At 37.4% G+C, this 13,430-nt stretch overlaps 1 protein-coding gene across 18 annotated transcripts in view; it reads right to left on the bottom strand.

Annotated features, from left to right (window-relative positions):
- LOC127877721 (tubulin polyglutamylase ttll6-like) overlaps positions 1 to 13,430 on the bottom strand; it is an 83,931-nt gene that overhangs the window by 45,632 nt on the left and 24,869 nt on the right. For all 18 annotated transcript variants that reach the window (XM_052423871.1, XM_052423858.1, XM_052423862.1 and 15 more), the window contains 2 exons: positions 9,715 to 9,889; positions 2,360 to 2,593 (listed from right to left, as the gene is read on the bottom strand). In XM_052423871.1, coding sequence (XP_052279831.1) covers positions 2,360 to 2,593; positions 9,715 to 9,889 — 409 coding nt within the window. The remainder of the gene's footprint in view (positions 1 to 2,359; positions 2,594 to 9,714; positions 9,890 to 13,430) is intronic.

Below are 13,430 nucleotides of genomic sequence, written 5' to 3'. Positions count from 1 at the left end.
GAGTCATGATCAATGTACCTATGAAGTTTCATGATCCTAGGCGTAAGCATTCTTGAGTTATCATCCGGAAACCATTTTTCTAAGTTGAGTCACCGTGACCTTGACAGCCATTGTGTGAATATGTTTTTTGGCACTGTGACCTTGACCTTTGACCTAGTGACCTGATAATCATTAGGGGTCATCTGCGAGTCATGATCAATGTACCTATGATGTTTCATGATCCTAGGCCTAAGCGTTCTTGAGTTATCATCATGAAACCATTTTACTGCTTTGGGTCACCGTGACCTTGACCTTTGACCTAGTGACCTGAAAATCAATAGGAGTCATCTGCAAGTCATAATCAATGTATCTATGAAGTTTCATGATCCTAGGCATAAGCGTTCTTGAGTTATCATCCGGAAACCATTTTACTATTTTGGGTCATTATGACCTTGACCTTTGACCTAGTGACCTGAAAATCAATAGGGGTCATCTGCGAGTCATGATCAATGTACCTATGGAGTTTCATGATCCTTGGCATAAGCGCTCTTGAGTTATCATCCGGAAACCATCTGGTGGACGGACGGACCGACATGAGCAAAACAATATACCCCCTCTTCTTCGAAAAGGGGGGGGGGGGGCATAATGAGAAAACTGCCCCCCTCCCAGCAGCCATGTTATTCAACTGACCGGAACCATTTTTTAACTCAACTCTTGTATCAAGGAAACAAATGTTCTGAGCAAATTTCATGAAAATTGGGCCAAAAATGTGACTTCTACTGTGTTCACATGTTTTCACTACATGTATATACATTTAGAGAAAAATGCCCCGCCCACTGGCGGCCATGTTTTTTCACCGATCCCGACCATTTTTAAACTCGTCCGAGATATCAATAAAACCAATGTTTTGACCAACTTTCATGATGATTGGGCAAAAATTGTGACTTCTAGTGTTTACAAGGTTTCTCTATAGCCAAATAGGGAAAACTGCCTCTATATACATATAGAGAAAAATGCCCCGCCCACTGGCGGCCATGTTTTTTCACCGATCTCGACCATTTTCAAACTCGTCTGAGACATCAATTGAACCAATGTTTTGACCAACTTTCATGATGATTGGGCAAAAATTGTGATTTCTAGAGTGGTTACAAGGTTTCTCTGTGGCCAAATAAGGAAAACTGCCCCGCCCACTGGCGGCCATGTTTTTCAACGGATCAGAACCACTTTTGAAGTCAACCAAGATATCATTAAGACAAACATTTTGACAAAGTTACATGAAGATTGGGCATGAAATGTGACTTCTACAGTGTTTACAAGGTTTTTCTTTTTTTTGACCTAGTGACCAAGTTTTTGACCCGGCACAACCCAGTTTCGAACTCGGCTGAGATTTCATTGGGACAAAGCTTCTGACCAAGTTTCATGAAGATGGGACAAGAAATGTGGCCTCTAGAGTGTTTACGAGGAAATGTTAACGGACGGACAGACGGACGGACATACGACGGACAAAGACCGGTCACAAAAAACTAAAAACTTATCACGTCCAGAAAGTACATTCGCAGATTTGTCATAATACTTTATTATCTCACTAACATTTCTCTAAAATGAATAATACTTAAACGTTATAAGATTCAGGGAAGTATAAAAAACAAAACAATACAAACCACATAAAAACAACCTTTTTAACCTTTTGTGTGACAAATACCAGCAAGGCCAAGCTACCATACTATGGGTGAAATGTGCACAGGTCAGTAAGCACTGCACTGATTCATTTTGAACCACTCATGCTTTATTTAAATCAAAGCCAACTTAAGAATCATTTTCTTCCTCCAATTAATAATAAAATAATCTGGGCTCGCCTTACCACTGGTCATTCTTAAAATACTTACTCAGATTCTAAGTTGTAATATATATTGACCAGTATGTAAAAGTTATTTGCCTTAAAGTAATAATACAAGATCTTTATCATGCATAACCCTTTCCCACTCAAAGGCAAAGTGAAAATTGCTATATGCAAACAGCATAAATCTGAACAGCCTGTGAGTAACTCTAGTAACTCGCAGTCTTTTCCAGTTTAATGTGGTTTGCTGCTGATCAGTACCTTAAAGTTGGCAATGAAGCGTTTAAAAATTGAATCTAGTCAGAAAGGTCTTCATTTAATTGATTTTCTAAGAGACTTCAAAGAAGTCAAAATACATGTCTGAGTGGTAACGGTCTTACTGAACTGCTATATGCAACCAGCATAAAACTAGAACAGCCTGCCATTAACTCGCAAGCTGTTCAGGTTTATGCTGCTCATTGGTATCTTGAGGGTTTTAAATGTGCATGTCTGAGTGTTTAAAGGTTAAGGGATGCTGATTTCTCCTCCAGCAGTGCTACATACCAGTGGCGGGGGTAGAGGTCGGGGCTCGGACTTGAGGATGCCCATGGTGCCAGGCGTGCAGTGCAGCAGCCGGTACACGTGTTCCACAATGCCTAGCCCGCGCACAAGATTGTCGCGCTGCAGGAGCCCGCTGATCCGCTCAAGTTCCTCTTCCTCCCGGATCTCCATGGGCCTTGTTGTGTCCACAGGCTGCTCCTCTACACTCACCTGCCTCGAGGGGTCGCTACCCAGCGTCTATGGGGCAGGCAGGATTGCATAAGGTTGGGAACAAAGAATTACAAGGACTACTGGTCGTGTGCGTAATTCCGGCCAGTACGTAAAAAATTCGGCCACCTGTGTTAAATCATTTTCATGATCTAAACACACATATTTTGATAATTTTTAGAACAATCAACATGAAAACCAACCCAACTCTCAATATTGTGCAAATTAAAGAAGCATATCACTGTAAATGTTTGCATTAAAATGTCTCAAACATAACACGAAATATTTCTCACATGGGAAAAGTGACAGCATCATCCATTGCGAAAATTATATTCATATAAGAAACAAATACATTTGATAAAATTATTATTATTTCTATCTGATAAACTTTAATTAAGGTATTTTCAATTAATTGTATAAAAACATACATTTAAATCATACAAATCAGGACCTAAATATAATATTTTAATACATAAATTACCTCCCTTAATTAGACTATTAATAGGTTACATGTTGTAAAATTAAATATAAGCGTTTACTAAAAATTGTCACTAAAGCCAACTTTTTAAACAAAGTGTTTTTACTTTCTTAGCAATGTAAGAAAAAAATGATAAAAACTATTTTTAAAAAATATTTTTTTATGAATTTGCAGCTCCCAATTAACAGTGTTTATATAAATTTACTAAAATAGGTAGGGGGAGTAACTGGTATAATAATGGCGCATATATTTTTCAGTTTCAAGTCGAACATTTTGTTTGTGTAAACCTTTACTAATGCTCTTAAAATGGGGACATTTGTCAAAAGATATTTCTTTGTAATTGTAGCTGCAGATTAAACTGAAAAGTGGCCGATTTTTTAGGTACAATTGCCCTAAGAAAATTGATAGTTTATATGTCATTAATTTCTGTTCATAAAAGTAACATACACTGATCTAATTCTATTTAAATTTTCATGCTAGGTGAGTTATGAACCCAGGATTATATATGTGAAGTTTAGTTTCGAACCGTTGCCTAAAACAAAAGAATTTGTAAAAATAGTCCCAAAAGTGGCCGGAATTACGTACACGACCAGTAGTTTCATGATTTTTTTTTGAAAAATATAATTGCCTTTCTTGCAAAATGAGGAATTAAAGCCCTGTAGCCCCCGTTCTCACAGAGCTGCGACTTACAACGATCTGAAAAAGGTTTTCATCGGGGCGGATCGAGGCCGATGGGAGTCCTAATCGAGCAATTTGGCAAATAATGGTTTTCGACTTTTTTTCCTTCTTGTTTCTTGTTGGACACAATCCCGCTAGGCTTGTTTTGAGCATGTTCAAAATAAGTGTGGCGAGAGCGTAGATCTCTCCGATCATGAAGACTCAACTGCGATCATACTGCGCTCATGAAGACTCCATTACGTTTCTCCTGTGATTTGTCACGATCAACCACGTTTTTTGGCCACGCTTTGATCGTAGTAGAAGCGGCGTCTATGTGTGAACGGGGAGTTAAGCAGACACCCACATAATTTCAGGGACTTGTTTGTTAACCCTTCCTGTGCGGCGACCGGATAGAAATGTCTTTAATATGTATTATCAATATCCGAACTTAACAAACTTACGAATGATATGTGGATGTATATATAGATGTCCTGTCAGAAATCATATTGAATCTGACCATGTAAATTGTTATAAAGAGGATTTAAACACACAAAAACTGTTTTTTATCGTTGTTTCAATGGTAACCATGGCAACAGATCAATCAAATATGTATATGGTATGATTATTGTCAAATAAAATGTGTGACCAGTTCACATGACAAATTGTGTATTAATTGGACAGTTAAAACCAATGTAACATGTAATGCAAGTGAAGTAGGTCAATTTAGCATAATCAGGCCTAAACAAGTCAGCGATGGGATATATAACCTCATATAAACAATTCAGCACAGGAAGGGTTAAGTTTTTGTGCTTTTGTTTGTGTGTATTTTTTTGTTATTGTTTTTAAATGTACTTTTTATCTCAGCAAAAACTTAAGTATTTGGAGAAATTGTCTAAAAAAATTGGACTTGCAGTTGGTATAAAGGACCCCCCTGGTTCTATGGTTTCTTTAGTCTACTCATTTAATCATTTAAAAAAACAACAAATATTGAAACTTAAAAGAAAACATCGCAAAATAATATATATCCTAGCATCAACCTAATATTATATAAGGGTAAAACAGAAGTTTCCTTTGTTACAATCTTTGTATTTGTTAGTACATGCTTTATACACCAGAAAATCATTAACTAATAACTATTGCACAGTAAGACATTTTATTTAATTTTACATTCAATATGATAGAATAAATATTAAAATTATCTTTTATGGCTCACTATTTGGTAATGGTCAATTTTGGGTAATAAAATAATGAGAATAAAAAAATATTCATGAGGGCCATTATTTCTGTTCCATATGATAAACAAGTATTTCAGACATCAGAAATCGTTATCAGAAAGATAATAATATGGATTGTGTTACCATGACAACTAGTTAAATTTTCGTATGTGATGGGCGTTATATGGACAGGAAAATCTCATTGTTTTCTTTTTCTTAAAATAAGTATTGAGTGAAACAAAAAAATAACACTTATGATTTTTAGCAGATTGAAATTTCTATATTATTTCATGGTTTAAAGTAAACTACGTTATGTAAAATCTTGTATATTCCACATATAGAAACACCCATGAACAACAAATTAACTGGGCATTTTCCGTTTATTCTTTCTCCAACTTGACATTATACAAAGGGTAATTTAAGTGTTTTCAAACAAACAAATATATATGTTCCTTTCATTGAATGTAAAAACTAATTACCTTCTTCTCTTTTCTATAATTAAAAATTATAAAATTAATACTGGTGTGATGGACGTTATGTTGGACAAATATAGCCTGTGATGGACGTTATATTGGACAGGAATTACATGTGATGGATGTTATTTTGGACAGAAATTACAAGTGATGGACGTTATTTTGGACTGAAACTTCAAGTGATGGACGTTATTTTGGACTGAAACTTCAAGTGATGGATGTTATTTTGGACTAAAACTACCTGTGATGGACATCATTTGGACTGAAAATACCTTTGATGGACATTTAAATGGTGTCGGTCACCCACTGCTTAGTGCTAGTAGGTTTTAAATATATTAGCATGGTAAAGGGTGCTTTGCATATACACAAGAACCATAAGCCAAGCCTAAACACAATGGATCCTTGGGATTCCAACTACTGTATATCTTTACAAAGAAAAAAGTACACATTTTAATTCAAAGTAAAATTTATTCAAACTATTAACACAGCTTTCAGATTCAAAATGTCAGATGATGATAACGCCATCTTGCTAGCCATCTCCACCCGCTTGTCATTAGAAGTCTGAAAACAAAATCAATGACAATCATTTAATTTCATAATTATATTTACTGCTATCGTTTATTTGTGATCAAAATACAATTATGAACCGATATCAGTCTGCATTTCGTCAATTTTGTTCCTGTACCAAACTTCGAAACAGGGGATTAAGCAGTTAAAATTATATAATTAAATGCAAGGTAAATTTATTCTAACCTTCAACTGCAAAACAAGACCCTAGCCTAAAGCAGGCTACTATGATATCACAGTTTTGCTCTGAAAATGAACAATAAACATGATCCACTGTATCCATTCTTCACATCTTAAGATTTTTAAAATAGTGGCTATTGGTAAGTTTTAATGGACAACAAGAGCACCGCATAACGGGTGCCACGCTCGGCTGCGAAAGCTTGTCAGAAGTGTGTTAAACAGACATGTCATACATTTTCAGACCAATTCCGGGACATTGAGCTCAATTTTCCGGGACTTTTGCCGATTTTCCGAGACATGTATACATACAGCGATATATATAGACATATTTGCATTTTTGATGCGCATTTTTTTAACATCGTAAATTGCTAAGTTCGAACGACTATCCGAAATACACAGAATATATGGACGTCAAATTAAACATTTCTTTTACAAGCCACGTGTTTTTCGTGTTTAAAAAGAGCGCCAAATTGCCTTTGTGTCTATGTCACATATCTTCATGAAACGCGTGGGCGTATCCGCGGCCGCATAAAAACTTCGTAGCGCAATTGTTACCATTTAAAGATGTGTTAAAACAGTTTATTAACTTTATTGAAGTTCATGAGTTAACAGTTCTATATGATAACCAATAGAAAATCACAAAAAAACATATTAGTTACTGATTATAACCGAAATTGAGTTGATACTTAAGAGAAATGGCAACGTTTGTTGTAAAGGAAATTATAGAGCACTTTTATCGTCAATAAAATACCAGAAAGTGCTTTTAACGATGGGATTAATGGGTAATTAATAGAAACTTGATAAGTAGTAAGTATGCAGTATTAAAGTCGGATTGATACGGATGTATTGGGGAATCTTTCCAGTCCGGATTTTACTATCTTTGCGGGAAAGTTGTAAAACTATTATAAAAAAATGTCTTGACAAATGACTGTATAGCATGGGGTTTTCCTTGAAGAGTCATAGCGCACCAAATGACGTCTTTTGACGCTGTTTTTTTTTTCAATTATAACGAACCACGGAACGTCAATTGACACGATAAACAAAAACAACGTCAGGAGGGGACACTCCTCCCGAAGCCACCCCTTTAAGCCCCGGAGCGCCTGAAAAAGCTCCAGTGGAAAGAACTGTGATTTATTGCATTTTTTCAATAAATTGCAGGGCAAGTACATATTACAGCATGACGAGTGAAATTCCTTAGCTAATCGCCCTGCAAGGCAAGTGGCTGGGAAATAAATGTCGACTCTGATGAAAATACTTAATGACTATTACACTCCCGCAAAGTCAAACGCGTCATCAGGGGTTGGCCTCGGGTTAAAATTTATGGAGAAGTGACTTTTTCATTGACTGGCATCAACAGAATAAACGACCCTCTTACGGCATTCAAGTGTGCCTGAAAGTGCTTACTATAAATTGTTTTTACATGCACTACCCATCCACCCAAAATTTAAAAAAATATTTAAAAAATGTCCTAGGGGGTATATTTTGGTATTATTCATTTAATATTAATTTTATCTTCTAAATAAAAACATTTGAATTACCTCATACTCAAATTCCAGTATAAAATAACAACAACAATAAAACCATTTAAATACACAAGTCTTTGACAATCACAACAGTGTTACAAAATGACCTCAAATAAACCAATCCCCCAAAAACTGCAAGCACCAATGCTGTCGGTACACATCAAAGGTCTCTGATGTTGGGACCGATATCTAGGAGTTAAATACTTGTTACACCTCAGCAGGTATCAAATGGCCAAATGGCATTGATCAATACTACGTTACCGGCAGCATGCAGAACTGTCAGATACAGCATTAATACATCTATCCCATAGAGAATGCAATGTGTGAAAACTATCGGAGATTTGACTTCGATGGATTATTTGTATTATTTTATCGGGTGTGAGGAAATAAATTGTGTTTGTGGAATTAAATTGGAGGTTTCTTTACAGGTATTGTTTGTTTATGGATTTACTTGAAAATCACACTGTGTGATAAATATGTGGTTAATATATGGCTGGCGTGTGTCTTGTTGCCATAATGGCTTATACCATTTCTTGATTGTGATCGTTTCAATTATGACATTTATGCATGTTTATTAAAAAAAATTAGATTAGAATCATATTGTTTTGTTCTTTTCGTACTCAATGCAGTTTACATTAGGAAAACAACGTTTTTTTCTACACAGTAACGCACCAACAACGTCCGTCAAAAAATATACTGTCCACATATTACGTCCGTCACGCAAATATGTGTTATCTGTACCATTGAAAAGATTATTGTCTCTATAAAGATGAAAAATACCTTCCTCAATAGGAAAGATCGTAAAATAATATTAATGGTGGCATATTTATCCAAAGATGATTAAAATACTTGGTTTTTAAGTTCAATTTCATGTCTTCACTAACGTCTGTCACATATAATCCGGTCCAAAAAACGTCCGCCACGGCATATTACGGTCCAATTATTACGTCCGTCATAAGTTTTTGGTCCTAAAATGACGTCCGTCACTCATCATTCTGTCCCAATACTACATTTAAATCTCGATAAATCGTCGCACACAAACTAAACAGCCGTGAAAATTACGACGGTCAATGAAATATAATGGACATTCGATAATCTTGTGAAATTGGGGCTTAGCAATGAACAAGTATCAAACAATTGACAATATTCAACAAAATTTGTGACGCTCGTTAATCAGTTACGGACGCAACTTACCGGGACGGACGAGGAAAGCGACCGCGTACTCGCCATCTTTGTTTCTTTCTGTTGTTTTTATACCGATGACGTCATACATATTTGCGCGTGCGAATTGTTTAAACTCACGCGCATTAACAATGATGAATACCACTCGATATATGTTGATTTCTAACACTCGTGTTACGGACGTAGAAGTTGGACGGAATTCGTGGTAGTGTTTGGAAAGTTCGTAAATTTAGACAATATTATGAATATATTGTTATATTTCCAATTGAAATCGTTGTTGTTTAATGTAATGTTTAACTAGTTGGCTACTGTTTCACCGACAGTTTATGCATTAGAGACGAACTTTTACTTTGGAAATTCACTTATGTTGGACAGGAAATAATAACGTCCGTGCAACCAAAAATTTAAAAATATTAACAATATTTACAAGAAAAACATTCAATCAGTATGGTAGACTTAATTTCGATGCTTTAATATAATAAATTTCTGCACTTACCATCCTTTAGCTGCTTGTCATCCACCACAAATAATCTTGAGAAAATCGCCACCAAAAATCTGTTACCATCCACTGCAGCAAAATGGCGCGAGCAGCATGATAATTTCATCGTTTTTTTAAAAAGTAAGCAAATCTCACGGTTCTTTTTATCATATGTATTGGAGAAGACATATATGTTTGGAAAGTAATTCATACTTTTTTGAATTTTTGTAATAGTTGCTCGATATGATGACATGGATCAGACCACCCTAGCCATCATCTAATATTGACCATTACCAAATAGTGAGCCTTATTTAAATACATTAAACACTAGATTTCTAGAGAAAATTCAGTACAGAAGTGTTAAATACCTGGAAAGAAAGTAAAAACAAACCCAAGTACCTCTAAATTAGTTCGACTTGAGGTTATTCTGCGGGAAGGCAAGGTGGTTCTACGCAGGGACTTGCGACGTCGACTCCCAGGACTCTCTGGTCGAGCTACCCCTGTCGTGTTCTTTTTGCCTTTCAACATTGACTCCAACTTTTCCTTTTTCCGTGATATTTCTTCGCGCTGTTGCCTGTTTAAGCATGACAAATCCTTTTACATTAACTCAGTGGCCCTTAAATGTTCTTACATAAACAACATATGAGCTGTGAAACAATTAAACTTTCATAATAAACAAGACTATTGCCAAGCAATATATGTCCCCTACTGGGTCCATAATTGTCAGAATTTTTATTATTATTATATTTGTTGCCATAGCAGCCAGAATTTTTGACGTAATAACAAAATTAAATGACATGCATAATGTCCATATTGCTATCCATCCATGTTTCAAGTTTCATGAAAAAATATAAAGAACTTTTAAAGTTATTGCAGGATCCAGAAAAGTGTGACGGACTGACAGACTGACAGTTAGACACACAGAACGCAAACCATAAGTCCCCTCCGGTGAAACCGGTAGGGGACAATAATGCTTTTAGTCAAAAGTCATGTGGCATGTACCTTTCTAACTGTTGTTGCAAATCATTCCTTGGACTTAAATGTTACCTTGACCTTTTAGCTAGCTGTATGTTTTTTGCGTGCTAAAAGGCGTAATGATTTGAAGATCATATGTGCTAATTTATTTTGAAACCATTTCATGCCCAACAAAGTTTTGACTGGGATAGGAAAATCCCACACACACCCAAACAATAAATACTCTATGCCCTTTTTGGTGCCGTGACAAACTAGTCAAGAGTCGAAATATGCAGCTGAACAAGCTCATTGCGATGCGCGATGGTCATCGTCGCCTTATATCCAGACAATTAGAGAGATTCGACACAACCAAGTTAACGACATCCGAGTACGAGAGATTACTTCACCTGATTATGGAGGAAGCAGAAGAAGTGAGAACCCTCAACGATAAGATCGTCAACCATAACGATATAAAAAATCTATTGTCGGAACTGGTTGAGGGAAAATCATATTCATTCGACATAGAGTTAAAGATACAAAGATACTTAATCTGAATAAACGAATCGGAAACAAAAAAGAAATTAGATCAACATCGAACGTTTCACAAGACGAAAATATCAGTGGGCAATCGGAATCTGATAGAGAAATTGTTTGCACATTAGACGAAATACAGCCAAGTTTTCCAGAATTGAATCGGCACACACTTCAGGTATCTACAACGAAAAAGATGACCAATCAGAGTGTTTCTTTTCAAAAGTTGCCAAAATTATCTCTGCCGTCGTTCCACAGGGATATAGTAGAGTGGCAGACGTTCTGGGACAGTTTCGAATGTTCTGTACACCAAAACCAGGCACTATCAGACGTGCAGAAATTTGCATATCTTCGTGCATTAGTTCATGGCGCAGCGAGTTCATGTATAGCGGGAACTATATGAAAGCTATCAAGCTACTTAAACAACGATTCGGACAGCCAGAAAAGATAGTAGAGGCGCTGATGCAATCGCTGATCCAATTAAATCCCCCAAAGAACACTCCTGATAGTCTTCAAGCATTTAATGATAGACTAGAGACCAGCATAAGAGGATTAGAATCACTAGAAGAGTGCCAAGAGACATATGGGAATCTGTTGGTGCCTATCATAAGGGACAAGTTACCGACCGCAGTACATCAAAGTATGGCACTTGATCATGGGACCAATCGCTGGAAACTTCCTGACCTAAGATGTGCCATCCAGAAAGAGATTGCCATCATGGGTGAGGCGACAACCGGGAAATTCCGGTTTACGGCTCACATATGCTGACTGCATCACCGGAAGTAGATGTACGAGGAAAAAACTCATGCCGTCAAGATCAATCGAAGACATTAAACATCGGAAGGTGACCTGTCATTTCTGCGATGGAGAACATTTTGCAACAAATTGTAACATGACAACCAATGACAGGGTTCAAATTGTTAACCAGAAGAAATTGTGGTTCAACTGTCTGTCAAACTCACACCAAGTATCATTGTGTAAATCCCACAACAGATGTCGCAACTGTCAGCGAAAACATCATACCGCCATCTGTATGCAGAGGAATATGAGATCTTCCCTGAATCCTGATGCCTCTCCATTCCAAGGCAGTGCTACGGGACATACGATTCTGCATTCTTCCACACAGGCAAGATCTAATGTTCTCCTGAAGACCGCCATCGGCAAAGTAAGTTCCAACAACTGTATCATTGAAGCAAATATCTTGTTCGATGAAGGTGCTCAGAGATCTTTTATCACAGAGAAACTTGAGAATTAATTAAATATTAAAGAGACTGGTACAGAGACAATCTACTTGGCAGCATTTGGTTATTCAACTTAAAATGTACAGATAATGAAAACCGCCACAGTGCACATTATCACTGACTGGAAGGAGCAGATCCTGATTGACGTCCTAATTTTGCCCACCATAGCCGTCCCGCTTCTGAACTTACAGAAAAACATAACGCCCCTATCGTACCCTAGAGGTTTACAATTAGCACACCCAGTTACTGCTCATGAGCATTTGATATTGCAATGCTGATTGGCACAGATGCCTACTGGAAGATAATTCAGAATCACATTAATAGAGGCAACGGGCCTACGGCAGTACAGTCGAAACTTGGATATCTTCTTTCTGGCCTGCTGCCAAATACAAGCGCAGGGACAATACACAGAATGTTGAACTTTATGATGTCAACTTTGAACACCGTTGACATCGAGTGACTTTGGAAATTAGACCCATTCACTGTGACTGGTGTTGACTTTTCCAGAGCGTTACAGGTATGTGGTACAGACGGTCAGGACACGAAGGCATACATTTGCCTGTTTACATGTGCTTCCACCCTTGCAGAACATCTGGAACTGGTACCCGTTTGTCCACAGAGACGTTCTTACAAGCCTATCGAAGATTCTGTAGTCAACGCTCAGTACCGCGGATGATGATTTCAGACAATGGAACAACATTTGTAGGTGCAGCGAACCAAATTAAGAACCTTTTGCGTCCGAGAGAATCCATACGGAACTTAGCAGAAGAGGAACAGAGTGGCGCTTCATCATCAAACGTGCTCCATGGTATGGAGGCTGGTGGGAGCGTTTGGGGTAACGAAAACGTCTATCAAGAAAGTGCTAGGACGCTCTTACAAAGACTACCATACGTTATTGACTGTGATCATGGAAATAGGAGCTGTTATAAATGATCGACCTCTGACCTCCATCAGCACCGCGCAGAGTGACTTGCAGCTGCTGACCCCTTCTCATCTTGTTTCCGGTCAACGAATCACAGTGCTACCCTACAGCTGTGCCGTGAATTTGGATTCTCAAAATATCATCACCAGAGAGAACATTTCCAAAGGAGCGCAAATGCAGCAAAAACTCATTGAAGATTTCCGCTGCAGATGGAGAAGAGAATACCTCACAGCTTTATGCGAAAACCAGCAGATTTCCGGGCGTAATGAGCAGACGATTAAAGTCGGAGACATCGTCATGGTACACGATGGAAATTGGCAAGGGTCGAGACGCTCATCCAAGGCAACGACGCACGAGTACAAGCCGCAAACATTCGAACTGACGGTGGAATTACAAATCACCCAATCACCAAACTATATCCATTGGAGGTCAGAGATGAAACAGTGTCATAAATTGACTAATAAATG

Source organism: Dreissena polymorpha, chromosome 4 (assembly GCF_020536995.1).
Source record: "Dreissena polymorpha isolate Duluth1 chromosome 4, UMN_Dpol_1.0, whole genome shotgun sequence".
NCBI classification, from domain to species: Eukaryota; Metazoa; Mollusca; class Bivalvia; order Myida; family Dreissenidae; genus Dreissena; species Dreissena polymorpha.
This window is presented reverse-complemented; position numbering and strand designations above follow the sequence as displayed.